Source organism: Falco rusticolus, chromosome 10, assembly GCF_015220075.1.
Source record: "Falco rusticolus isolate bFalRus1 chromosome 10, bFalRus1.pri, whole genome shotgun sequence".
In the NCBI taxonomy this organism is placed as follows: Eukaryota; Metazoa; Chordata; class Aves; order Falconiformes; family Falconidae; genus Falco; species Falco rusticolus.
The window spans coordinates 32,105,248-32,132,261 of record NC_051196.1 but is presented as its reverse complement, the minus strand read 5'-3'; the positions used below and the strand labels follow the sequence as shown (position 1 = coordinate 32,132,261).

Genomic DNA, 27,014 nt, shown 5'->3' with positions numbered 1-27,014 from the left:
GTCTGCTAATGAATTATCACCCCAATTATTTTCCGCTTGCATGCATGCACATTATTAGACTCAGCAAGACTGGGATATGGAGGACTGTAAAAAGGAATTGAAATGTGCCTACAGAATTTACAAATATCTTGAAGAAAACAGCAAGTGCTATTGCAAACCAATACTTAGATATAACAGCTTCCAAAGAGGAAACTCTGCTCTAATCTGTTGATGGCTTAGCATCTCATTGTTGATGTAAAGTTCTAAAAAACAGTTTAGAACAATTTTTTTAAAGTCTCCACAAGCACATCATACTCGCACACAGGTTAAACTGAATCGTACACAACCATCTTGGTTTTACTTACTGTAAGTTGTCCTGCCACTCCAAAATCTGCAAGTTTAGCATGTCCCTCTGTATTTAGCAATATATTTCCAGCTTTGATGTCCCTGTGTATCTTCCTCATAAAATGCAGGTACTCTAGTCCTTTCAGTGTCGATTGCACTATAGTAGCAATTTCCTCCTCAGTGAGCTAAAGAAAAGAAGAGTTACAGCTGCTGAAACTTAACACTATCGTGTTTCAGTTGTGTTTTCCTGAGATTCATTAATTGGCATTTAATTGCCTTCATTAAAGATTGCCATGCTAATGGGAAATTAGTCAGCCACCTACAGCATTATGTAGAATTAGATTACAACCAGCATATGTATACGCAGGTACCATATTTCACACACTATAACCCTCTCTCAACTACTAATTCTTATCCTGCAATAACCACAGTAAGGCAAAGTAGACTGGTACTCAGAATCGGTCTGAGTTTTCAGGAAAACCAACAAACTGAAGTCTGCACCACTGATTACATTATCTAGATAACCAAAACTCGATCAATGTGATCAACTTTCATTTCCAGAGGCACAAAGGGACTGCATCTCAAGTTACGGCCAGTGATTGCATCAGGCATTGAACACAGTGAGAATTACACCCAAACATCTCAGCATCCTTACGCTGCTGGACACGCGTATTTTCCTATTCATACATTCAAATGAGAAAGAACGTACAGTTTTATTTCGTAATCGAATAATGTCAGACACAGATCCAGCGCCGCAGTATTCCATGACTATCCACAGGTCTGTGTTCTTAAAATAGCTGCCGTAGTATTTCACCACATGAGGACTGTGAGATGTGAAAAAAAGCAGAAGAAAACCAAGGGTCAAATACCAGTAACCAGTGTAACTGAATAAGCACAATACACTGCAGAGTCCCTAAGTATGTTTTAGAAATTCAGAGTTGAAGTGCGACTGAAACCCTGATCAAAAGTATTCCAAAACAGTCTGAACTTGCACAGGGCTACTGCAGTTCTGCCAAGCCTCTTCCCCACAGCAGTGCTCATCTGACCCACCAATAAGTCAGTTCAGGGAGCTAAACCGTCTGAAAATCTGTCCTACAGAAATAAGGAGAGATTAGCTTTCAGTCTGGTTTAGCTCCCTGAACTGGATTACAAGGTCAGTGCTGTGGCAAGCAACAAGGCAGGACAAGGGAATGAGAAACAAACCAGTGCAGTCTGTGGTAAAGCTCCTGCAGAGCACTTGCAACCACATGGAAACATTAAATAAGGTCCAAAGTTTGCTGAAAAACAGCTATCATGTTCATCAAGAGGAATGTTCCCCCACTACCACATACACCCACTTGTTTCTACAATTTAACCCACAGTGTATTTTAGGAACCCAGGACAACCTTGGATTGTCTCTCACGGTCAGCTACCTGGCTGCCCCAAAAAACAAACGACCTAGTAAAGTGTATTGGTCAGCATAACCATCTGTCCTCTGGAGAAGGTAAAGCAGAAAACGAACCGAAAGACTGTCCCCTGATTTTACAGGAACAGAGCTAAGGAACAGCAGTGTACTTCATCTATCCTCTGCTGAATGTTTTCTAATGAAAAACTATAAAAATAGTAAGCCAGTCACACCACGCTGTGTCCCTTAATGCTTGCACAAAACCCACGATGCTCCAGTGATTCACTCCCTCTGCTGTTCATAACTGTGAGGTCTCATTTTAGGCTTTACAATGTTAATATTTAATTTCTTTTAAGAGACACCTAGTAACGCTTTCCAAGTTACACAATAAGATTTTTCACAAAGAAATTATTTTCAAGTTACGTTTTGTTGTCTGCTACCAGTCACCTCCATTTAAAGATAGCGAGTGCGAAGTGCAGTAGAGTGAGTGACTGGGACCATAGTTTTATATTGCTAATGTAATTTATTTTAAATGGTTTTCTATGCCTGAAATCCATCAAAGTAGTGTTTCTTAACGCTAGATTCATAACAGCAGAAGAAATTAGTCTATTTTAAACTTTCAGCCTAGACCACACTTTGACAGGAGGTCTTCCACACCCATGAGCTCTTTATTAGCCAAGTTATTACAACACCTCTTCCCATAAGAAACATGCAGAGGCAACCCAGAGAGCCAACCATCAGCCCACAGAGCTGCCAGCAAGTTATTCTGAGGATGCCCAGATCAGCAGATAGCCTTGCACCGCACTAGAACCTGCACAGGCAGAACAACTCTGCCACCCAAGCAGATGACAGCATGTAGGTTATGCACATGCAAGAGCAGTCATGCGTTAGTGGCTCTCATCCACAGGCCCCTTAAAACCAAACAAACCCCCTCTTTAACAATTTTCTATGTCCATACCAAAACCTGTTTAGAAGTCATTGCCCCTTCAGCCATGGGAACTGCTGTTGTAGCACACAATCAAGTTACCACTGTTCAACAAGTGACGGCGCGTGGGGAGAGCTGCAGTCACTGCTCGCACGCTTGGCTCTTCGCTGGCAGCAAGTGCAAGGTTATTCAACTTAGCTTAATGCTCTCTTGTTGCAAGCTACATTTTTGTTGTCTTACCTTTGCTTGGATTAAGACTACTCAAATGGTCAGTTAACATGAGTCAGCTGATATGAGGTAACTTGATCGTACAAGTCCAGCCTTTTAAAAAACATTTAAGGCAACATCATGGCTTTTATTTGATTAAATGCCAGATCATAGACAATACTTTTCTTTGCATACCAATAATGAGTTTTGCAGTATACATTTACCTGTCACATTGCTGCATTATGGATATTTCCTTTATAATCTCTTGCAGGTCAGATTCCACAGGAACTTGTTTAATTGCAACAACTTGACCCGTTTCTTTATGAATGGCTTTGAACACACTGCCATAGGAACTATGAAACAAAATATTAAACAAACACTGAATACAGTAACATTTTAAAAATGCAAACATTATGGTTTTGCTTTTTGCAAGTGCAGCCACCAGGTAAAAAATTAACTATCCTACTGCTAACAATGTTTTGTATTTTAGTGTAAATAATCAGCCCACTAAGTTCTAAACGCTATAATACTACAAATAAGTCACAGCACACCAAGACTGTCACAGGAGAGCTCTGGAAATTACGGGCATCAATACACTGCCCGTAGCTTTGCAATGGCCTTTTACACAAATCCAACAAATACAATTCTCCCTTCTTCCAGCACACAGTACCAGGTGAGCATCAGCAAGAACTACAGCTCTTGTTAGAGGGGTTTTGCCTGTTCTTGTCAGATATTATCTGTCTTTATTTCCAGCTTTTTTACTTACAGCAGCCAGGCAGATTTACAACTCAGCTTTTTCAAACGAACTACTTAAGAAAGCAAACATGTCACTCGCTGAGCATTCCCACACTGCTCTGCCTTACCAAGTGGCACAATGCATTAGTAGTTCATTTCCACCATGCAGACCTTCTGCAAGATGAACTACCATGGACAAACTAACAAAACCTCTTGAGTTCCCAAACAGCCCTATCAATTCCAGACTGGCATTTTTCAACAATGTTTGTTGAAAACCCCTACTGCTGAGCCGTGAGCTACTGTTTGAGTTGAGATATCATACTCTTGGGAAATAAATTCTTTATTCTGTTACTAACCAAACACCATCACTATGTCAATACATACCTTTGCAGTAACAGGATCATGACAAAAGTGAAAAATCAGAGACCACTGAGCATATAGCCATTACTTAGATCTGTTCTTAGAGAAACATACATTGGGCACAGTGGAAAAGAACACATACCCTTCTCCAAGCTTCTCTAATACATCAAATACTTCCTCAGGTTGCTTGGTTAAACTGTCTTCATCTAACTTCTTCAGCTGCCTGTGTATGTAACAATAGAGAAACGATTACATTTAACAGTTTATCGCAGTTTGGGCTTTGTTGAAACAGAAGAATAAATAGCACCATTTAAACGTACACAAGGCTTAGCATGAGGTAAGTATATTTCACCTGACCAAGAAACTGAACATTATTAGTATCTGATAGCAAAGGTAACTACAGAGAATAGAATTTGACCAGGCACACAAATCTACATTTTCTCTTAGTGGAAACTCATCTCAGCAGCTATACACTGGTGGTCAAATTCCAACGCAGCACTGCAGTCTTGCAGCTATTGAACACAGCTGCTAAAGTTCAGTATCTTGAATGGAAGGATAGGCACTAAGGCCAGGCAAAAGGGAACAGCATCTTCCCTGATGCCTTAGCGTATGTGTGGAATATGTTCGTTCAGAAGAAGGAGGCAATAACGATCTCACCTGTACATTTTTAATATCAGAAGATCAGATTTCAACTCTGTGGGCCTGGACATATACTAGGAAAATTCTGTTGAGGGGGTGGCAGGAGGATATGGGATGCATGGGGGGAAAAGGAAACTGATACCAGACTCTTTCAGGATCTTAATGCTGTTTGGTCCACTCCTCTTAAATGCATTGCTACCAACAGCTGAAACACTTCCTAGGGAAATGTGATGCACTGTGATCCTTCACCTAGCCCCTCTCACCCCAAGTACAACTTTCAGGGAGATTCTGTACACAAAGCAACAAGATGATCAACCACATTTCTTTCAGTCCACCTCTACCACACCAGAGATCTGTTCGAAACCTCTTGAAACAGCTAAGGATGACATAAAAAAAAAAAGTTCTGAAAACAAAGTATTTACTGTCAAAAAAACAGTATCCAATAGCCCATAAATAAGTGCTCTTTCCTCTTCACAAAAATGAAATAAAAATCTGAAACAATAAAAAACAACAGAAAAACACCCAAACAAAACCCCTCCAACTCCCCAAACCAGCTCATACAAGGTTTTCAAACACAGAAACGTATTGGTCTCCGAGTTTTCAGAGCTTACTGGTCTTGCAGCGAGCGGTGTTTAAAGTGAAACAAGTGGGGTCACCTGCAACTGCAAATTACTGCTGAAAGCTCTTCCTGCTGCTGCTAAAGATCACGACTCCAGCCACAGGCATATTAATTTCTATACTAAATAATTTATTTCCCAAATTTCTTCAGAAACAGAGTGAGATCAAACGCATTGATCCCTGGCTATTACGTTTATGTACAAGAGCCATACAGGAGGAGCAGCTCACACATGGAGTACATACAATGGCTTCCTGAAGCAAAGGAAATGTTATAAAGACGACTCAGGAAGTGGTGAAATACTGAAAGTAGTCACTAGCTTCCCTGCAAAGATAAGCACTGGCCAAAAGAATATTGCTTGTCCTCGTAAAAAAGTGGAGGGAGGAAGGTGTGGGAAGAAGAGAAAAGGGGGAAAAAATATATGTATCGGTAACCGCACAAGCTGCCATTTCCAAGCAGCCCAAGAAGTGGCGATGCGAGAGGCAGATGCTTCTTGCTTAAGTTGACACCTAAAGTCTCTATATAAAAAAAGTCATTTCATACCCCCAAACACAGTAACTAGACAACTACTGTGCTTGCATCATACTGGCCCGCTCCTGCTGTCAGAACCTCTCCCTCGGTACCGCACACGGGCATACCGGCCGTACTCTCACCCAGGCTGTCACTCAGATCCAACCTGAATCGCCTTCCAGTTAAACACGGCCGTAAGCAATTACAGAATAAAGCCAGACTCGCTTATTTTAATGGAACATACATCGCTGTTTTGTTTAACAAAAAAAAAAAGCCATGTCACTGAAGGGCAGAGCCAGCGGCTTCCTTTGCTCGCCGCCGCAGCGCTCCCCGGGACCGGCTGCGGGGAGCTGATAGCGCCCACGGCCCCGCACCGCGGTCCCAGTGCCGCCCACGCCCGGGACGACGCCGGCACCGGGACCCCTCACTCAACCGGGCCCAGCAGGCAGGCGGCAGCGCCCGGGCACGGCACCGGGAGGCTGCAAACCTGCGCGGCACTCGCCCTGAGAGAGAGGGGACGGTGCGTTACCGGGGGCTCTGAAGCAGCACGGGTCAGCACAGCTCCGTAAACCGGCGTGAACCCCCGCAGCGACCGATGCTTCAGTTTAAGCGGTTTCCCCGCCAGCGGGGCTCGGCGCTGCCGCAGTGCGGGGCCTACCGGTGCTGCCCGGTCCGCCCCGGCGCGAAGCGGCAGCCGCCCGCAGCCCCGACGCTCCTCCAGCCACCGCCCGCCTGCCCGGGCCGACGCGCGCCGGGAGCGCCCCGGGGAGCGGCAGGGCAGGAGCCCCGGAGCCGTCCGCGCCGCTCCCGCCAGGCCCCGCGCCAGCACCCCTCAGGCTCAGGACGCGCCGGCAGCACACCCGGGGGCCGGCCCCCGCAGGGGCTCCCCCCGTCACTTACCGGCGCGGGTTCCGCAGCTGCACCGTCTCCATGGCGCTGCGGGACAGCAGTCACTCAGCCGGCCACTCCCTCACCCCGCCATGGCAGCCCGCCGCACAGCCACTTCCGCCCGCCGCCGGAAGTCAGCGGGGAGCGCCCGCCCCGCGCCCGGCCGGGAGGGGCGTCGCCCCGCCCCCGCACAGTGGGCGTGGCCCGGCGCGGTCCCGGCCCGGCGCGGGCGGCAGCGGCGCGATGGCAGCGGAGCCCAGCGCCAGCTCCCTGCGTCGGGCCGGCAACGAGGAGTTCCGCCGCGGGCAGTACGGGCCGGCCGCCGCGCTCTACACCCGTGCGCTGGCGCTGCTGGAGGCTGCAGGTACGGCGCGTCCCGGGGCTGGGCCGGGCCGGGCCGAGCGGACCCCGGCTGAGCCCCTCTCCCGCTTTGTCCCGGCGCAGGGGAGGCCGCCGCGGCGGAGCGGAGCGTGCTGCTGGCCAACCGCGCCGCCTGCCGCCTGAAGGAGGGCGCCTGCGACCTCTGCGTCGCCGACTGCAGCAGGTGAGCGGGGCCGGGGGGCGGCGGGGCCGGGGGGCGGCGGGGCCGGGGGGCGGCGGGGCCGGGGGGCGGCGGGGCCGGGGGGCGGCGGGGCCGGGGGGCGGCGGGGCCGGGGGGCGGCGGGGCCGGGGGGCGGCGGGGCCGGGGGGCGGCGGGGCCGGGGGGCGGCGGGGCTGGGGGGCGGCGGGGCCGGGGGGCTCGCTCGGTGCCATCCTGCCGGCGGGCGGCGAGCCGGGGACGGTGCCAGCCCCGGGGCAGCGGCCCCGCGCCGTGCCCGCCCTCAGGCGGCGGCGGGCCGCGCTCTCCCTCTGCTGCAGCGCCCTGGCCCTGGTCCCCTTCGCCATCAAGCCCCTGCTCCGGCGGGCCGCGGCCTACGAGGCCCTGGAGCGGTACGCGCTGGCCTACGTGGACTACAAGACGGCGCTGCAGGTGGACTGCGCCGTGCAGGCGGCGCACGACGGCGTCAACAGGTACCGCTGGGCGCTGCCCCGGGGGGGCGGGGGGTGCCGGGGGGCCCGGCAGCTCCGCCGCACCGGGAGCCGGCTGGGTCCCTGGTGCGGGAATGGAGCGGCTGGCCGGGCTCCCTTCGCCTGCCGGCTCCTTCCAAGGTGCTGGCTGAGGGCTGGGGGTGATGGGGGTGAATGCGCTGGGGCTGCTGCTGCTGCGTTACTCGCTGCCAGGTTTAAAGGACATAACAACCTACAGGTTGCAGTGCCCCATCCCTCAGCCCTCCCCGTGCTGCTGTAGCCCTTCTCTCCCTGGAGCTGCCTGCATCGCCTCACCACTTGCCAGACTGAGGAGCGACACACACGTCTCGCCCGAGCACTGAGAGTCCCAGCCCTTGTTCTGTGATATTATTAGCCCTGCTGACAGGAAGAAAGTCCTTTTATTCATGTCCTGTCTGTAGAAGGAGCTTAGGTTAGATGCACGGAAAGGGATTAGTGGGGAGATGCTGGCCTCCCTCAGTACATGCGACAGTTTACAGAGTGACCTTACTGGCTGCCACCCATCCAGCCGACCACGAGGTGACTGCCAGCCATCTCTTCCAGGATGACTAAAGCCTTGCTGGAGAAGGATGGTGTGAACTGGCGCCAGAAGCTCCCACCAATCCCCACAGTCCCCATTTCTGCCCAGACGAGGTGGAGCGTTCCTTCTGCCGGGGCAAACACCCCTCCTGCTGCTGCGCCACAGGGAGAAGCAGGTGAGAGCGTGCCCTTGGGCTGGGTAGGGAGCCCTGTAGCTCCGAAGGGTGACAAACAAGGCAGCTGCCATACCTGCTCTGTGTGTCTGCAGTTGGGGCCGAGGCCTGGAGAAACCTGCGCCTGGTTCTGCCACAGCCTTTTTCAGTGGATTCTGGATCCTTTGATTTCTCTGTCTTGCCCCTGGTATGGGGATATTTGCCTTCTGAGAGGCTGCGCTGATCTTATCAGTTTTATAGTGTTCTGTATTCCTACATGCTGTTTCCAGACCGGATTGCTGCTGGCACGGAGAGAGCTCGAACTCTGAAGGAAGAAGGAAATGAACTCGTAAAGAAAGGAAACCATAAAAAAGCAGTTGAGAAGTACAGTGAGAGTTTAAAGCTCAGTCAGGAATGTGCAACTTACACCAACAGGTACTACTGAGCTCTTTGCCCAAATACTTCTTGGCCCTTTATAAAAACAACCATGGTACTTCTGACAGAGCTGCCTGATGTTTGCTCCCAAACAACTGAATAAAACAAATACACCCACACATGTTCACCCCAAGTGCAGTCCTCCCTGTAGCTTGTATAACATTCTTTGATCATGTATTGCAAAAACCCTCGGAGACACTCAGCTTAGGGCTGCTAAGGGCTTTCTCTCTTTAATGCTTGTCTGCCAGGACTGGGGTATTTTGAGTAGTGTCTGTTGCCCCATGAACCACAAACTGCAGGCTGCTATACTTACAGACTCAAAGTACGTCTAAGGCAGTTGCAGCAAGCAGAACATGTTCTGGACTGGTATAGATAGGAACCTGCATCCTTGAAGTGCAAGTACTTGGCTTTAGAGCAGGTTGCTCTAAAAATCCTTTTTTTTTTTTTTCAGACTGAAAAAACTTTTCCTTTTTTCTCCTCTCAACTGAAACAAACTTGAGCTCAATAAGTATGATGACTTTGTGCTGCACTGGGGTTGGCTGAGCTGTGCTGTGCCTGATGCAGCAGTAAATGCTGCTTTTAGCCAAAGGTCTCTAACCAGGTGTCTGTATTGCAGAGCTCTCTGTTACTTGACTCTGCAGCAGTACAAGGAAGCCGTACAGGACTGCACGGAAGCTCTGAGGTTAGATCCTAAAAACATTAAGGCACTCTACAGACGTGCTCAAGCACTTAAAGAATTGAAGGTAAGTAAAAAAGGAGTTTTTCAACTGTTTTAGGCTAGGACTAGAAGCCTGTTCATGCATGATCAGGGCTAGAGATGCCCTTTAGAACTTGTTTCTGTGCTAGACAATGTCTGCCATCAGATGTTGAGTGAGATCTATATGGACTGAGGGCGGATTTTCTTTCACATCACTGTTTGCTCTTTGGATCTCATGAGTTTCTGAGCATCAGGTCCTGTTTCTAGAGATGCTGAAAGCACCTATTTGTTGCATTGAGCGTTAGGTTTTTGTGTCTGGTGAGAGTCTGCAGGGTATACCAAATGACATATTGTATTGGTGTTGGACTCGGAACCCAGTCAAGTGATGGAACTGTCTTCTCAGTCCTAGTTTAAGCAGGCTAGTTTAGAACAGCTACATCAATGCCAGTGCTTTAAAGAATTACAGGGAGGGAGTCACAGGTTTAGTTGTGTTGCCTTTGCCTCTGTTGCTGGGTGGTAATTCTGCAGCCTTAGACTGCATTTTGAATGCACTAACACTTAAAAATACTCTCCTTCTAGGATTACAAATCAAGCATTGCTGATATCAAGAGCTTGTTGAAAACTGAACCAAAGAACACAGCTGCACTGAGATTACTGCAAGAACTGAACACAGCCTAGGGTAACCAAACAACAACAAAAGCTTCGTTTTCCACTGCAGAAGAAAGCTTTTTTCTTTCCGCTGTTGTTACAGGGACCAATCTTAATGCAGGATCGGTACTGAAATCTGTCTTCCACTGCTGCTGAGATGTAACAGGTTCCGTATCAGCACAATGAATGTTAAGACACACAATCTGTATCAAAATCTATTATCTGGCTCTAAGGTCATTTAAAGTTTTAATGCCACTCCCTGAGAGGCATATAGGTTAACTTGCCTGTAACTGCTGGCCTCAGGGACTCTTTCCACGTTGGCCAAGATGCATGTAAAGTGGCTATTCTCTTCCTGAAGAGCTACAGAGGGTTTTTTTTGTCCTTATTCAGGTGACAGTTCTGCATTTGTGCTGCTATTACTCAAATAGGGTTGCTGCAGGAACTACTGCAGTTGCCTTAGCACCATGTACCCTTTTTGTAACAGGTACAGTTACTTGTGCAGGACTGAGCTTGTTCCCTCTCCCGCTTGATGCCTGCTGGCCCTCAGCTGAATTTGTGCTGCTTAGCGTGGCTAGGCAGATGTTTACAGTAGCAGCTTGCTTTTAATTTTTCTGCACATTTAAGAAAACAGCAGCAAGTTAAGCCTGCCTTGTTACACTGTGCACTACTTCTTTCAGATTCTGGGTGCTTTGGAATTCTACAATTGTTTTTTGGTTTGTTTTTTGAAAACCACTTTAGCTCCTCTGTGCCTTTTGGAGCAGTTGCTATGGGGTGTTACAGGGAAGAGGATGGCCAGTAACATCCCAGCTGAGGTCTGGCTTACTACTTCAATGCATGTTTATACTTTCTGATCTTCTCCTTATCTGGTATTGATGGCACTGACTTAAAATGAGATATTTGGAGTTATTCTATGAACCATGAAAACCAGTTCTCATTAAAGCCATGTTTATTTTCACTTTAGAGCTGTGGTGTTTTTTTACATGATGGATAGTATAGGGGAACTGGAACACTTTTATAACCACTTCATGCTGTCCCCCCTTTTTGTCAGGGGCCTTCAAGCACTGCTGTATAGTGCCTTGTTCTGTCAGATAGTGGCAATATGTCAGAGTCTGTGCAAAGCTGAGTAACGGTTAGAGCTCTTCAACTAGTAAGTCAAGATGCTGAACAGCCCCAGACCTGAGCCAGCTTACAGTAAAGACCAGGAGACAGAAGCTAGCCCTTAAGTCAGGGTTCAGATAGCTTTGTTTCCCACCTTACTTCTCCCACTCAGTGCTTCAGGCAGGTACCCACTGAACTGAATTTACAAAGCAGATGATCTCTGTAATGCCATTGAAGGCAAGGACTTCTTACAATAGCCTGACATTAAGCAGCTTTTTGTAGGTCCCAGGGCTATACTCCATTAGCTGTAATGGGCCAGGGCTTGAAGCAACTCCTCCCGAGGGGCACAGGTTGCTCCATTCACTCCACTCCCACTTCTAGGCTGTGGTTCCATTGATCCTGCAACCAGCACTTGCCTGAGCTCTTGGCAAGCACAGCTAATGGATTTCAGGGTGGGGATGCACAGGCCAGCAGTACAGAGATAAGCAGAGGAAGGTCACAATACAGAGGAAGCCTGGCTTCACTTAATTAAGAGCTATCCTTTTAACAGCCCTGCTGTTATCTGGAGTGCAGATACCTGCACTGTTCAGCTGCAATTCATTACAACACCTCTAAGCAGCAGCAGTCACCATCTCTTCCCCCTTTCAGCAACAGATACGCTGTTTTGTACCTTATTATCTCTGAGACTCCCCAGCAATACCACCAGGGAGGCAAAGATCAAGCACAGCAACAAGACACACTACTTCAAGCTCAGGGTCACTTCTGCTCCTATCTCCCCTTCTGTTCCAGCAGTGGTGCAGGACACTTCCCAGGTGGGCAGCTGGAGCATATCAGAGGCACACCTTCATTCATCCCTTCCAAAAGCCACAGCAACTATGCTAGATTGGAGACTCCTGATTTGCGTTGGCATTGCTGCTTCTGACTCAACTCCCTGAAGCCTCAGACTTCCCCAAGGAGTTCGGCCAGATTGCTACTCTGAAAACTTTCCAGTATCCTCGGGGATCCAAGCTCCATCTTCACATTTTACGATAAAGATTTTAAAGACCTTGGCCCTTGTTCACAGCCTTTCTTAGGCTGTTCTGATGTTCCTTGGCCCAGCTCTGCATTCCCTCTAGCTTTACAGCTGTCTTCTCCAGCCAAGCTAACTAGGATTGGAGGTGGTGTCACAGGCATGTCTGACTGTCCTGATACATCTGAAAAAAAGGTGCAAACAAGCTAGCCAACAGTAGAATGAAGTTTACCAGTACAGTTCCATTGCAGCTCCTTATATGCATTACACACACAAATACACATCTTTTTTCCACTAGAGACAAAGCATAAAAGCTTCCAGATGGTTACACTTCAGGAGAAAAAAATATATGGGACCTTCACTGAAGTGGCTTAAAGTCGTTCATAAGCATCTTACTGAGCAGGAGATGCCCAAACAGTGCACAGTTCAGGCTGAGGCATCCACTGTGAGGAAAAGAAATATTTAAGGAGCTCAGAGGAAGAACTGGCAAAGCAAAGGCAAGAAAAAGCAACGATGAAAAGCCCCAGGGAAGAGTCCCAGCTGAGCAAACACCATGCAGGAGCAAATGTATAAGTGATTCTATTAAAATGCTGGAAGGAAGACAAGAGGTAGGAGGGATGACTCAGCAGTGAGCCGAAGCGAGGCTGTGATACAGCACAGAAGGAAGATTGAGACCGCAACGCCGGCACACAGGTTGGACAGAAAGAAGGTAGGTGGTGCTGATGGAGATGTGCTCCTGTCAGCTCAAGGAAGCAGTCAAGTAAGGTCAGTACATCAGCCTCAAGTACCAAGGAGCCCCTAGGGACAGAAATGCCTTTCCTAACTAGGAAGAGCAGGGCATTGAGGCCAGGATGATAACACCACACTCTGGGAGGGGTCCGGAGAGCAGAACACAGATTAGATATTAGGAAGAAATTACTCACTGTGAGGGTGGTGAGACACTGGCATAGGTTGCCCATTGAAGCTGTGGGTGCCACAGCCCTGGCAGTGTCCAAGGCCAGGCTGGATGGGGCTTGGAGCAACCTGGTCTGGTGGAAGGTGTCCCTGTCCATAGCAGAGGGGTGGAACTAGATCATCCTTAAGGTCCCTTCCAACCCAAACCACTCTGATTCTAGAACAGGTCCCAGCTACTCCTGCGAGCAAGGAGCGTGCCAGTGAGATGCGATGTGGTTATGAATGTTTTCAGCGACTCCTTGAAACTACTGGTCAGGCACACACATTGGAGAAGCAGCTTTTGATTTACAGGTTGCTCTACAATACCTCAAAAGCTGGGTCTTGTGCCCCACAGACACATACCCACACGGTGTGGTGACTGGCAGAAGACACCCGGTGGCAGTACTCCTGCAGGCATGCAAGGTCCATTACAAAAGGAAAACCACAAGAAGATGATGCCCTTTGGAGGGAAGTTAAAAACAGCGAGAAAGGATAAAATCCAGGTTGATGGCATGAAATCTGCTTAAAGCCATCCTTCTAGAGAGTCAGAAAGAAAGAAGGAATCATGAGAGCCTGTTGGTTGGCAATTTGTTCATTTAATCCTGTATGTCCCTGCTTCTGAGCTCTCAGGACTGCCGCCCCACCAGCATCACAAGCTTCAAACACTAATTACAGCAGCCTGACCAAAGTCCATCGCTCCACCTGTGTGAATCAGCAAAAAAGTATTTGCTGTCTTTCTGCAAAGGGAACTAACCCATGCTTTGGGGGTGGAAGCATCGGTTCTTTATTAGCATCAGCTACAGGAACAAATAAAACTACAGAACCCAATAAATTCACTAAAAATGGCGATTCATTTTTAGTTGTCATTTCCTGGGCAACTGAATTGGGCTGGGTTCCACACTACACTTTACAAGATGCTTTCAGGAGCGAGAAGAGAATTAACATGGGATATTTTTTTTTTTTTTTTTTTTAACAGATGCAGGAGGAAGCAATCCTGCAAGGTTTACAATAAACAAAAAATAGGATGGGGCACTGAAGACAAGCCAGGGTCACTGTTCAGGCACAATTCCAAAAGCACGGTGAGGCTGCTGCTGCTGCTCTCCCAAGGCAACGTTCTCAGGGCTCACTCTCAGTCCTGAAGTCTACAAGAAACAAAAAGGACACAGGCGTTTTTCAACTGCTAAGAGAAAGAATTTCATCCAGACAAGATGAAATTCACCTGAACTTGGATTAACAAACAGTTTCCTTGAGAACATAAGTCAAGGAAATATTATATTCAAAGGGGTACATGAGAGTCTGAATTGCTTGTTAATGTATCTGTCCCAGCCCCAGCAGCAAGGGCCAGCTCTCCTAATTAAGCTCACATAGAACCATAACATTTTACAGGGTACCTATTGACAATGTTCTGCAAAAAACCACTGGGAAGTCCCAGGAATGATGATGCTGGTCCCCACTAGACCTACAGAAAAAGCAAGGTCCTTTCCTTTCTTCCTTTCTGGTAGGCACAGTCATTTCTCTCATCAACAGAGGAAAAAAAAAAGACCAACACACAGAACCATGTCTCTTCAGTATGATGAAGGAAAATGGAGAATGCATTAAGACATGGAAAAAGGGAATTTTACAGTCAAAGATATTTGCGTTGCCCATCAAGCCTTACTTGGTTTGGCCAGGAAACCTAATCCCAAGTTTGAGAGAGAGAAAGCAGAGACGCTGAGCACACCCACGCCTGCGAGGGCTGCCCGCACCTACCTGCGGTCACTGCAGGAACGCCGTGGCACTGCTCTTGTGCAACGTCTCCGAAGCCTGGTGCGCCTGGAGAACAGCCACCGCTTCCTCCATCTTAGGAGAGAAGGCACAAAGGGAGGGGGAGAAGTTCAGCAGGAGCACCGCACAAAAAACGCAATATTCCCGGTCCCGAGCTGGCCTCCGCGCAGACCAAGAGGTAAAGGACTCAATTATAAAATCCAAGTCACTGCTTCTGCAGGAGACTGATCAGCCCAAAGACCTCTCTGTCTCTTCCCTAGGGAAATGCTGGGACATCTTTCTATAGCAGCAGAACTTCTGTGAGAGAGATTGGAATTCTCCATCGGTGAAGCTGCCTGACACCATGCAGCCAGAGCCCAGGCTCCAAAAAACATCAGCAAGAGGTTGAAAGTGAATCCTGTCTCCAAGAAGCAACAAGGAGATGCAGTCAATTCACTGCAACTATTTTGATGGGAACCAAAGCTAAATGTTCACCAGGATTAAGGAAACCAAGGAAATGCTGTAAAGAGGCAGTGTTTGCTTGGTTTCTATTCTCAGCAAACAGCATCTCCCCATCTTCCTGCAAGCGACACCTACCCAGGTTTTCCCCTCTCACTTCCCAGCCGCCCTCAGAGCTTGGCCCGTGCTTTCAGGAGCTGCTCTGAGCTTCTCCTTTTGATGAAGGTGTGCAGGCATTCAGGCACTGGGTGGAATGCCATCAACCCAGGATCCTTTCTGCTTGCTTTTCCACTCAAAAAAAAAAAAAAAAAGCAGCGACTTGCTCTTCCGATGGCTATCAACATCATTGGCCCATCTTGTTGGCAACGTTCCCCTTTCCTTACAGCAGCACGTAGCTGCTAGCCCTTTGAGATGCTATTTTCTCAGGCACAGAGTGCCTCCTACCTTGGAGCTCAGGGAGTCGGGAGACTCCAGGAGCAGCAGCAGCTCAGAGTTGTCCATCTCCAGCAGCATCCCAGTGATCTTGCCAGCCAGCGAGGGATGCGTGGCGTGGATCAGAGGGTAGAGGCGCTCACCTGTTCCAGACACCAGGGAGGACATCAGCACTATGCAAGAATTTTAGCATTTTCAAACACAGTGCAAGCCCTTCCACCCTCCCAGCTCCACCCTTTCAACTGAAAAGGGATACAAGGGTAGCGACGGTGGTGAAAAATCACTGCTCCCAGCAAACCTACTCCAGCAGGCACCTGCTGTGGGAGCAGGGCAGTGGAACAGTTAAGTGCTGCCCGTGCCTGCCCACCAGCATGCAGGTGAAGGGGCCCGCTCCTGCAGGAGCGGTCTTCTCCTCGGGAGGGAATAGCTGGTCCATGAGCTGCTGTGTTTCTGCAAGGCCAGTGGAGCAGGGCAGCCTCCCTGCAGCAGGGCGAGCGATGCCCTCCCATGCCACAGGCACCAGCCACCCCACCAGCAGGACGCCAGGTGGCACCTGAAACCCAAGGACTGCGCAGCAGTGCTGACCCCAGCACCTCCACAGCCACCACACCGTTCATCAGTGCCCGAGAGCGGTGATGGAGCATGGCCCAGAGTCCCGGGGAATTGCAAATGCACTGGTGCAGCCTGGCAGCACAGGCAGGACAGGGCTCTGCCTCTCCTGTGGAGCTCCACCAGACACTGTCTTACTGCCAGGCAGCTAATACAGACAGGGAGGGGTTTTACTGCTTCCCTACCCTTCCAACACCACCTAGTTTTTTTAATTTATTTTTTTTTTAAAGCAGCATAACATCAGAGCAATCCCACAAAGGCTTACAGCTTCTCCCGCCAGCTAGGTTTTCCCTGGTGCATGCAAGCCCACACGCCCTCGCAGCCAGACCTCCTCCTGCAGAGCGGCAGTGACACTCACCTATCATTTGCTTCTGCTCCTGCGGAGGGGCTGCTGCAAGCATGGATGCTGTCAGCGGCTCCTGCCCCTGGACATGCACAGCAGGTTCTCCCACCTGGAGAAAAACAAACAAAAAAGAATCCAAAGAAGGGCAGCAATCAAAGGCTAGAACTGATGTGCAGGTTCCCTGGCTTGCAGGAACGGTGCTGGTCCCCGAGTGCTGCGGGGCATTTCACCCTCCCAAGATGCTGATACAGATTCTGGCATTGCCCGTTTGTATCCAAACACCAATTCCAGGAAAGCCGGAGCCGGGCATTATGCTGCGTGGCTACTGGATCCACAGCCCCAGTTACCTCAGCAGCCCCTGGGAAAGGTCCCCATGGCACCAGTCAAAAACAGAGCCATGGGGCCGCCTGGGGCCAGCGGCCGCATGACCCCAGGGTGGGAGCAGGAGTGACACACACTGCGGTGGCCGGCCCGAAGCCGGGACCCTGCCGAGGGGTTACCTGTGGCGCCACCACGGACGGCATGTGCCCCATCGGCTGGACGTTCCTGACGGCCGAGGAGTACTTGTACTGCGGGGTGCCCCGCAGCAGGGTGGGCGAGGAGGACACCCGAGTGCTGACCGTCTGCGTCCCGATGTTGGCTGCAACAGGGACAGGAACGTTTGTAAGGAGGAACCCATTAAACAGATGGCTGTGCCAAAAGGAGGCTGAAGCCACAAGGGCACCGTGCTCAGCCAGAGAGCCTGAAAAATCTCTCTGTGGGGCTCAAAGCAGCCCCCGGGTCAAAGGCAGCTTCCCTGGGACAGGCAGGGCATCGCCAACCTGCCCGCTGGGCTGGGGTGATCTGATTTTGTGCAGAGGGCAGAAGAGCTGGCAAAGGCACCTATGCTTCATTGCATCTCTCCAGAAACGCCCGTCCGCATCAGCAGCCAGAGGATGGGGACAGAAAGGGCAAGTGCCTCTGTCCCCCAGCTCACCCTGGCTTCCCTCCTACAGGGACACGAGGGTAGAGGAATGAGGGGACAAGGACGAAAGGAGAGGGGACTGGCCAAACAAAGTCCTCCTGGTGCCCCTGCTTGCTTCAGCAATGAGACACTCAACACTGAAGGTGACCTTGGGCTAAATCGCAGAGCTGGGAGAGCTGCAGGTAGATGCTGCCCCTCCAGACGGTCCTCTGTTTTGGGGGACATCACCCACTCACCAGGTGAGCAGCTTCCACCCAGCACCACTTAAGCCTCTCCTCAAAGCCTGTCCACAGAGGAGCCTCGGGGAGGAGGGGGCCATGCTGCAAGCCCTGCTCAGCATCCTCCTCTTCCTCACCCAAAAGGCAGAGAGGTGACAGGACAGACATGGGGATGAAGCACTCATGGGGTGAGGAGTGCTCTGGGCACCACGTGCAGGACAGCAGATTGGTCACTGCCCTGCTGGAGCACAGCCACCCCATGCTGGCTAGGCAGAGGAGACACCTCAGGACACAGGGACAGTCCCGGCACAGCCAGGCACTGGGGATGCCAGAAGGTCTGGTTCTCAGGCCACAGCACCAAACACCTCTAACACAAGTGGGTTTTACTGGAGGCTTGGCTTTGGCAGCAGTTCAGCCAGAGCCTGTAGGAACCTCTGCTTCTGCCAAGAGGTCCCTTCCCAACGTCCACCTTGGACTGAGCGCTATGCCTAGGGTGCCATGGCTGCATCATCATCATCATCATCTTTAATGAACATATTCAAGAAGCAGCACCCAACAAGACCAATCTGCATACTGGAGACCTGTCCCATTACCTGGAAGACCACAACCTTCCCCAAAAGGTACACACTGATTTACTGCAGACACTGCTCCAGTCCCATCACACCCAAGGGCACCACCTGGACTCCTCCACGAGCAGTCCCACAAACTGAGCCATCTCCAGAGACAGACCCAAGCTCACAGCAAGCACCTTTGCCAACGCACAGCCACTGTGGCTACATCCAAGCTGGGTCCTGCCCCCACTCACCCACTCTCTGGGCCTGGGGGGGCACACGGGGCACCTGGGTGGCAGCCTGTCTCATGGTGCTGATGTTGGACAGCAGGCGCCGGGGCGGCACAGCAGCCCTCAGGATGGGGGTAGCTGCAGGATACGCTGTGGGAGAGATGGGGTACGTGATTAATAAAGCGTCTTGGTAGCAAAGGCATGGAAGGAGACAGGGGGGGAGCGACTGTGGCTAGGGAAAAGCTCAGGAGCATCTCACCTCTGGGGTCAACCCCAACATCTCATCCACCGGTGCCCGTCACCAGGAGCCCTGCACCAAACCCTTGTGCACTTCTCCAGGCAACAGCCCCCCATGGCTACATGCTTTGTGGTGCTTTTAGAGACCCTCAGTCCCTAAGTGAGCCCAGGTCACACCGAGAGCCCCCAGGGACAGACAGGCGGACTCACAGGGAGGCCGGGAGGGCTGCGCACTCCAGCGAGTGGCAGGACGGACTGGGACAACTGGGCTGGGGCTGTAGAAGGTAGCTCTGGTTTGTGGCTGGGAAAGGAGAACACATTATCCAAGGTGACCGGGGAGCTGAGCTGAGTCAGATCTAACCCAGAGCATCTCAGCGGCTGCCAGACAAGCCAAACCCCACGCTCTGCAGCGTGCCAGAGTGCTTTAAAGATCAACCAGGCATGCTGCCTGCATGTCCTCCAGCAGCTCCATTTAACTCCTCCCCACGAGCCTTTGCACCTCTATAACCCTTCTCCCTCCTCTTGTTTCATCGGCAGACTTGTTCTCCATGCTCACACCCTTCCACCAAACTCCTCCCTGGTTCCTCCTCTGAGGAGCAGTCAGTAGTTACTAAATCCTCAGCGCATCACCAAGAGCACCTGTGCCCCTGCAAGGGGCAAGCCCTGCCGCTGAAGCAGAAGCCCAGCGCTGATCCCACCGACCCCAGCGCTGATCCCACCGAGTGCCTGGGTTGGCACAACCCGGGATATGCTCCTCATCCCAACTGCCACCTCCCTCCTCCAGCCCAGGGCAAATTCGGGTCCCCGTGCAAAGCTGGCATTCGGGAGCAGGGACTCACCTGGGGGATGGGGGGGATGAAGTACCCCGGGGGGGGCTGGAAGGAGCCCAGGAGAGGGCCAGGCAGGGCCCTCATGGTGGCTAATCTCTGCATGTACTGGTTGGTGAGGATTGCTTTCCGCTCCTCTTTCCTTTGAGCGAGCGCAACGTAGAGAGGCTTAGTGCTGACGATCCGCCCGTTCATTTCTGTCACGGCCTTGGTAGCCTCTTCTGGGGAGGAAAAACATACAAACCCAAACCCTTTGCTGTGGCCACCCTCTGTCATCACCTAAAATTGGATTAGAACAAGACAGCTAAGTCCACAGATCGCCGCAGCACCCGCAAAGCACAGCACGGAGGGGGACATGTGGGACCTGCCAGCCACAGCCACCCCACCGCAACCCCCGTGTCCAGGTTGGGATGGATGGGGCTGCACTTGTGGGGCTTCACGGAGAGGTTTCTGTGGGGAAGGGGAGGATGCACTTGGGCAAAACCAGTAGGTTTGGGAAAAGAAGGTGGCAGAGTCTGGGCCAGCCTGACATCCACAGCCTGTGATCTGTGCCCCAGCCCCACAGGGCCAGCAATGCTCTGGTGCTTGGTGCCAGAGGAGCCAGCAAGGGCTGGGGATCAGTGGGACACTGTCCCTGCCCAAGAGCCAGGCAGCATCTTTCACTGGCAGCTAGCAGGTTGCAGGCAGCTGACCTTAAAGCCAGAGCATCCCTCCACACCTGTACGCACAGCATTCAAGAGAAGCTCAGCACCAGAGTTGGTGGCAGGACTGAAGCTTTTACGGTTTTTCAAAAGGCAAAACACCAGCCCATCACCCCGCTCTCCCCAGACTGAGGTGGCTTGTGGGTCATTTCCATTTGTACCAGTGTCACATCAGTCCCAGACCACAGGGCAGCTGTGCAACGCCTAGAATGACATGGCTTTAAGGTCCTGTACCCTGCATCTCACTGGGGCTGGGGTAACTCAGCAAAGCTACAGAGTATTTGCTGAATCAATAAGCTCCTCAGGACAGCGTGAGGTACAAGTGACATGTCCTTCACACTTGGCCTGAGGTACAAGCCATCAGCAGGGAGCCATAACTCAACAGGATGACAATCCCGATCCATTTCCAAGGGCTGAGCACGCCAGCCAGCCAACCCTGGGAGCCCCGGTGACAGCCCCAGTCCTTCACCTTGGCGCTGGTGATGGTGCCATAGGGAGAGAACTCCTTCCTCAGCCTCTCGTCATCTATCCCGTCATCCAGGTTCTTCACGTACAGGTTGACCCCCTGCAAAGAGACAAAAAAGCAGCTTGGGCTCCTGAGGTTTACAGCAGCTTTTCAAGCTGGGTGTGTTTCACCAGCAGCTCAGCCGGAGGGTGGGACATCCCACAAACACGTCCTCTCCAGAGCTGCCACAGGACCAGTGACACAGAGAGGAGCCAGGGCTGCATACATGCTCCATTTGCAGGCAAGACACCCCGAGGGAAGAGGGCACCCAGACTATTGCTGCGAAGCTGCTCCAAAACCTCAGGGAGCTGCCTCATTTCCAGACTAATATTTTAATTTCTAGAAAAGAGCAGATGCATTTGTTCACCTGCCAACATCATCCTGGGTTTAGATCTCTGTCCTCTTTCCTGATGCTGCTTCCCAGGACATCATCAGGCAGTGACTGGACTCCTGTGCAGGTGTTTTTCAGTCTTTTTTTTTTTTTTTTCCTCCATTGCAGAAGGCACCCAGCGCTGATCTGCTCCGGAGAGCCCTGTGCTGTCCCCAAGCCAAGGATGTCCCTGGAAGCCTGGGGCACATCCCTGGTGCAGACCTGCAGGATGGAACATCCCGCTCGCTCTCCCCTTACCTGGTACCGGCTCACTCGCTCCTGCTTGATTTGCTCAAATTTCCGCTTCAGCTCGCTCTGGCGCTCCAGCCGCTTCTGGGCTCGGCCCACGTACACCATCCGCCCATTGATCTCCTTCCCGTTCATGTCGGCCACCGCCTGCCAGCGGAGGGAAGGGCCCTGAGCACCACAGGAACCCAACGCCATGGCTCTGCTCTTCACCCCCCACGAGCAGAGACTTTCCCAGGCAAGGGCAGGGAAGCAGCTCTGCTCCCCTTTGCCAGGTCCTGCCCACACAGACACCCTCCCAGCGCCAGCAACCAGCCAAGCATGCAGCTGGTGAGGTTCTCCCCGCAAGGAGAGGTGGGAACATCAGCAAGCGACAAGCTCGGGGCTGGGACAGCAGACAGGCAGCGAGGAGTTTCTTGCCTTCTGGGCTTCTTCGTGCTTCTCAAAGTTGACAAATCCAAAGCCCTTCGAACGGCCGGTGTTGTCCATCATGACTTTGACACTTAGTGTCTTTCCTGCAAGAGGGAAGGGAAGCAGGTGTCTGAAGGAGGGTGCCCCCCCAGGGGTGCTGCTGGCACACAGCACCGTGCTCAGGAGCCACCATGAGGTGCCAGCCCCGTGGACGGCAGCAGCAGCACAGAAGAGCCAAGTGGGAGCACAGACAGCAGGATCCCTGCCTCGGGAACACGAGGTGTTGGTGGATGCTGCTCTCACTGCTCTCTGCTTTTCGGTTTCTCCAGCCAGTGCACTGAGTTCCTTTGGCCAGAAGCTCCCATCTCCTTTATGTATGAATACATAAATTGTGTTCGTATGAAGGGTATTCACAAATTAACAGAGATAACAGTGGCCGAGCACAGAGAGTATGGCCCATGGGTTGGTGCAGCCCTAAACCCTCTCACAACAGGCATACTCCAGTAATGGACTAAACAGAGAAGCTTTTTTTTATTATTTTTCTTTTTCTTTAAGTTCAAACTCAGCATCTCTTATTCCCAGGGCTCCTAGAACCAGACAGCATACTGGTCTCCAAACAATTTAAAAAACTAACAAAACAAACCCTCCACATTTTTATTACCCATGAAAGTAAAAACCTTTTTCTCAGGAGAGCACCTAATAGAAGTTACCCTCCATTGTGGCAGGAAGGTGCATGTAATGACCGCTGTGGCTTAAATTGTCAGGACCTTTGGTGAGGGGGTGCCTGAGCAAGGCAGATGCCACTGAGCAAAGGGGCTCAGCGTTGCAGCCAAGCACTCACCCCAGCTTTCTTTGCAGTTGCCCCAACTCCAGTTTATCAGACACGAGGAGACTTTGCTTCAACAACTGTACTCACCAAACTTGGAGAATATTTCCCGCAGTCTGTCGTCATCCATGTCATCACCAAAGTTTTTGATGTAGACGTTGGTGAACTCTATCGCCCTAGCCCCAAACTCTGTCTCACGCTCTTTGCGGGATTTGAATTGGCCAACAAACCTGAAGGGAACAAGGAAAGGGACCTGAAACCCTCCATGTGCCCTGTAGGGCGAAGACGGACATGGGTACATCTGTCTTGGTGCAGGCCAAGAGAGATCCCGTCACCTCAGGCCATGCTTTGCTCACCCATAAACCCACCATGTGTTTCACATCCAGCAACTTCAGCACGTCCCACTCTGGTGTTCCCCTACCCACTTGGCACTACTGAAACGAGGAGAGTAGTAACACAGGGCACAGCCCCACACTGGGGATGTCACCCCAGGAGACCCCAAAGGGTGCCAACAAGTGCCAGCTCTCTTCCTCCAAGGTATCCCCAAGCCCCTTGGGCAGCTGCTTGCCTCAGCAGGGACAGGGATGTAGAGAATAAGGTGATGCAACGTAAGCAGAGAGCTGAAGAACAGAATCTCTTGCTGCCCAGATGATCTGATGCTGACAGCCGAGATGGAGGACCAGCCCTGCTTTGCAGGCACTCCTTACACTGCCTCAGCAAAGCACACAGCCTGGGCTTGGGCTCCTTCCCCACCACCAGGAACGGCTCCAAACCACTATCACACTTCCCCCAGCACTGACCACAAGTGACTCACTGCCCTGGAGAGCAGCGCAGCCGCCGTGCCCAGCAGGGACAGGGAGAGAGAGAGCAGCAGGAGGGAGCAGCCTGAGCAGGGCAGGCGCTTGCTCCTGAGCATGCACCAAGGCAAGGGAGGAGCAGAGCCAAGGAGACACTCCTCTGGCACTTACACCTTTCGGTCATTGAGCAGCATCCCATTCATGGTCTCAATGGCCCGAGTTGCTGCCTCGTGAGTCTCAAAGTGAACGAAGCCATAGCCACGGGATCCGTTTTCATCACAAACCACCTACAAACACAGAGCAAGGAGGAAGGGGATGGGTGGGAAAGGGGAGGAAAAAAAAAAAAGAAAAAAACCCTAGAGCTAGGCACTGGTTTTCTCCATGTTTGCACACGAGTAAGTCGCAGGAAAACCCACCCTCATTTCCAAGGATATTTGCCCTCCCTGACACCCTGCCTCTGCTGCAACTGAACTCTGTTGGGACGTTGGCAGCAGGTCAGGAGCCGGGCAAGCCCAGGGCCAGGTCCCCAGTGCTTTGTATGATGCTCAGGAGCTTGCGGCTCACCAAGACACGAATGCTGGTGACACACTGCGTTCAGACAGGACAACACACAACGTCTCTATGCAGGGACTGGGAAAAAGGAGGGGCAGGGAGAAAAGCCCCTGTTCCCAAGGGAGAGTTCTGGCTTCAAGGCAGGTGAGAATTAGAGGAAACTTGTTGGGAAGCGAGATGAGAAAGTGAATTTCAGCTGGCTGGAGAACACGGGGCAGCTCTGCAGGCAGCCCTTTCCTGCAGGGCCCAGGGGCACGTGTACCTTGCATGACAGGATGTTTCCAAAGGCCGAGAATGTGTCATACAGGGCTTTGTTATCAATGGAGTCATCCAGGTTCTTGATGAAGACATTTCCAACCCCTGACTTCCTGAGCCCAGGGTCCCGCTGGGACCACATGATGCGGATGGGACGGCCTTTGATCACCTCAAAATTCATGGTGTCCAGGGCTCGCTCAGCTGGCAAAGAAAGAAGTATACAGGGGGAGAGAGGAGGGTAACAGAGACAAAGCCCTTCACATCCTACAGCAGCTCAGACAGGCACAGGAATCAGGGATACTGCTGGACAGGGGTTCATTAACTTAGATGAGGCAGGCAGCTCTGCCTCTCAGGGCAGCAGGGCCAGGCAGGGGTTGCTCTCCTCTACAGCCGCATCACTCCTTTTTTAAAATTATTTTTTTCCCCCTCTCCGAAGCATGTCCAACTCCCACAGGATCATCCATTTCATTGCAAGCTCCAGTTTGGCAGATGCCCTGGAGACCAAAATCCTTCCTGGGTGGATGGGTTGGGCAACTAGCCCAACACCTTTGCATCACCACTGCCTCGCCTCGGCATGAAACACCTTTCGGTTACAGCACTATCACCGTGACCACTGCCAGGAGAGAGACCTCGCTTCACACCATGAGCCAGCGGGCGGCTGGCTGCCCCAGGGAAAGGCAGAGGGGGTTTTGCTGCCCTTCTCCATCAGCTTATGGAGGGAGGTAACTTGCAAGGCACCTTCCTCCCACCGCAAACCCAAAGCCCAGCTGCCACATCCTTTCCCGGTCTCTAAGAAGAGATGGGAGTGGGATGGGTCACCACCTGCGAGCAGGCTGGGATTAGTTACAACCCAAACTCAACAGCAACAGAATATTGCCCAAGGCCCAACGGCTGGCGCACCCGTTCAGATGATTGCTCCCCCCTTTTCAGCCGCCTGCCCTCCAGCCCTTGCGCACCCGAGCCCCCAGGGGCTGCGTTACTGGCAGCGTACCATCCACGGGCTGCTGGAAGTTGATGTAGGCATAGCCCAGCGACCGGCGCGTGGCGATGTCCCGGCAGACCCGGATGGACATGATGGGCCCAGCAGGCGAGAATTTCTCATAGAGCATGGCTTCGGTCACGTCAGGGTGGAGGTCTCCCACGTAGAGGGAGGCTAAGGGGTAGCCAGGGCCGCTGGCGTTCATGGTCAACCACAAATCTCAGCTGTGGAGGAAGACAGACCCAAGGCTACAGGGCACAGGTTTCAGACCACACGCAGCAAGCACAGACACACACTGGGGCTGGCCCCACTGCAGCAGCGCAAGCCATGCCCTCCCCACCAGCAGCGGCAGGACCAGGAATGGCCCAAGGATGCTCCAGTTCCCAAATGTTTTAGGGACGTTTCAATGCTGGTGCAAGAGGCAAGGTGAGGTGCTCTGCACATCACAGCCCTCGCACACCCGGGGAGCGGCCAGAGGGACACACCACACACCAACATGCCCCTTTTGATGCTCAAAAGCCCAAGGTAAATAAAACGGACTTTAACTCCTCAGAAGGTAAACAGTCCTGGGGACCTCCAGAGCCTGCTGTTTTACACACACACACACACAGAGCCCCCTCCAGGCAGCTGCCGAGCCGGAGCAGAGCCGGGGGGGCACAGGTTTGCCCCGCTGCATGGCACAGCCCCCCCGAACAGCCCCGCACCCCTGCGGCCAGGCTCCCCCCAGCCCCTCCACCGCCAACAAAGCAAACACGGGCTTTCAGCCAGCTCTGCCCAGCTCCCCAGCTTGCTGGCCAGGCCCCCAGCGCAGGAGAACTGGTACTCGGCCTCTCGCTGGTTTTAGCTGTGTGGAGCTGCTCGGGGAGGTGACCGACCATCGCTGCTGGAGAACACAGAAACGCCGCCGCTGCCCTGGGAGCTTCCAGCCCCGCCCCGGGGCTCCTACCTTAGAGCTCCAAAGACCCCGGACACCGGCTAAGGTACCTGAAACACGGCGCCCAGCGGAGAGGCGCGCCAGGCACCCCGAGCCGGACACCGGGCAGCCCCGCGGGCGGGGGGACACCCGCACATCAGCCCCCGGGGCTGCCCCGCGCCGCGCAGCCCCCCGGCCCCGCAGCAAGGCCGGTCCCGGGGACGGACAGAGCGGGGCCGGGAGCGGGGGCTGAACACGCACAGCCAGAGCGGCGAGGCTCGCCCTGCCCGACCCCGCTCCGCCGCTGGCGGACAGCCGCAGCCCCCGCAGCCCCCGCCCGCCCCCCCGCACCGGGCTGGGCGCGGAGCCCCCCCGCCCCCGCCGCCTGCTCGCCCCGGGAGAAGCCGCGCTCGCCGGGACGGGACGGGACCGGACGGCCCGGCCTCGCACTCACGCCGAGCGCTCCGGCAGGCTCGGCTGGCAGCTCCGCTCCGCCCCGGCGGCCGGCAGCGCCCGCCTCTTCCCGCGGCCGCCCCGGGGGCGGGACGGGCCCCCCGCCCCCCGCCAGCTGCGGCGCGGCCCCGCCCCGGGCTGCGCCCAGCCCCGCCGCACCGCCCCGGGCCGGCCGGGATCCCTGCCCAGGACCCCCCAGCCCCCGGGCCGGCCGGGACCCCCCCCGTGCCCCTTCACCCCGTGCCCCCCAGCCCCACAGGGCTGCCG

The 27,014-nt window shown here is 52.8% G+C and overlaps 3 protein-coding genes across 4 annotated transcripts in view; 1 reads left to right on the top strand and 2 right to left on the bottom strand.

Moving 5' to 3' along the window:
* STK4 (serine/threonine kinase 4) overlaps positions 1-6,717 on the bottom strand; it is a 46,553-nt gene extending 39,836 nt beyond the window's left edge. For both annotated transcript variants that reach the window (XM_037402254.1, XM_037402255.1), the window contains exons 1-5: positions 6,601-6,717; positions 4,078-4,158; positions 3,065-3,193; positions 1,034-1,148; positions 345-509 (exon numbers count right to left, since the gene is read on the bottom strand). In XM_037402254.1, coding sequence (XP_037258151.1) covers positions 345-509; positions 1,034-1,148; positions 3,065-3,193; positions 4,078-4,158; positions 6,601-6,632 — 522 coding nt within the window. In that variant the 5' untranslated portion in view covers positions 6,633-6,717. The remainder of the gene's footprint in view (positions 1-344; positions 510-1,033; positions 1,149-3,064; positions 3,194-4,077; positions 4,159-6,600) is intronic.
* A 72-nt stretch (positions 6,718-6,789) lies between these two features.
* TOMM34 (translocase of outer mitochondrial membrane 34) lies at positions 6,790-11,046 on the top strand. Its single transcript, XM_037403011.1, has 7 exons — positions 6,790-6,952; positions 7,033-7,132; positions 7,447-7,599; positions 8,179-8,330; positions 8,597-8,741; positions 9,358-9,484; positions 10,018-11,046. The coding sequence occupies exons 1-7, from the start codon at positions 6,832-6,834 to the stop codon at positions 10,114-10,116; spliced, it is 897 nt and encodes a 298-aa protein (XP_037258908.1). The 5' UTR covers positions 6,790-6,831; the 3' UTR covers positions 10,117-11,046.
* A 2,583-nt stretch (positions 11,047-13,629) lies between these two features.
* PABPC1L (poly(A) binding protein cytoplasmic 1 like) lies at positions 13,630-26,016 on the bottom strand. Its single transcript, XM_037403361.1, has 15 exons — positions 25,394-26,016; positions 24,410-24,603; positions 23,767-23,882; positions 22,889-23,028; positions 21,982-22,076; positions 21,574-21,711; positions 20,910-21,005; positions 19,752-20,018; positions 19,123-19,213; positions 18,700-18,825; positions 17,213-17,352; positions 16,728-16,821; positions 15,773-15,903; positions 14,876-14,965; positions 13,630-14,268 (listed from the first exon to the last, which is right to left on the bottom strand). Exons 1-14 carry the CDS (start codon positions 25,584-25,586, stop codon positions 14,882-14,884), a joined length of 1,905 nt encoding a protein of 634 aa, XP_037259258.1. The 5' UTR covers positions 25,587-26,016; the 3' UTR covers positions 13,630-14,268; positions 14,876-14,881.
* Positions 26,017-27,014: the final 998 nt, after the last annotated feature.

What these genes read in the sequence shown, in the direction of transcription:
- TOMM34 (XM_037403011.1), top strand. Translation starts at nt 6,832, where the DNA reads ATGGCAGCGGAGCCCAGCGCCAGCTCCCTGCGTCGGGCCGGCAACGAG. An exon ending in TGCGTCGCCGACTGCAGCAG is followed by an intron (nt 7,133 to 7,446) that starts GTGAGCGGGGCC and finishes CCTCTGCTGCAG; the next exon opens with CGCCCTGGCCCTGGTCCCCT. An exon ending in TGCGCCACAGGGAGAAGCAG is followed by an intron (nt 8,331 to 8,596) that starts GTGAGAGCGTGC and finishes TGCTGTTTCCAG; the next exon opens with ACCGGATTGCTGCTGGCACG.
- PABPC1L (XM_037403361.1), bottom strand. Translation starts at nt 25,586, where the DNA reads ATGAACGCCAGCGGCCCTGGCTACCCCTTAGCCTCCCTCTACGTGGGA. An exon ending in TCATCCCCCCCATCCCCCAG is followed by an intron (nt 19,214 to 19,751) that starts GTGAGTCCCTGC and finishes CTCCTTTCCCAG; the next exon opens with CCACAAACCAGAGCTACCTT. An exon ending in CCCCCAGGCCCAGAGAGTGG is followed by an intron (nt 17,353 to 18,699) that starts GTGAGTGGGGGC and finishes TCCCTGTTGCAG; the next exon opens with CCAACATCGGGACGCAGACG.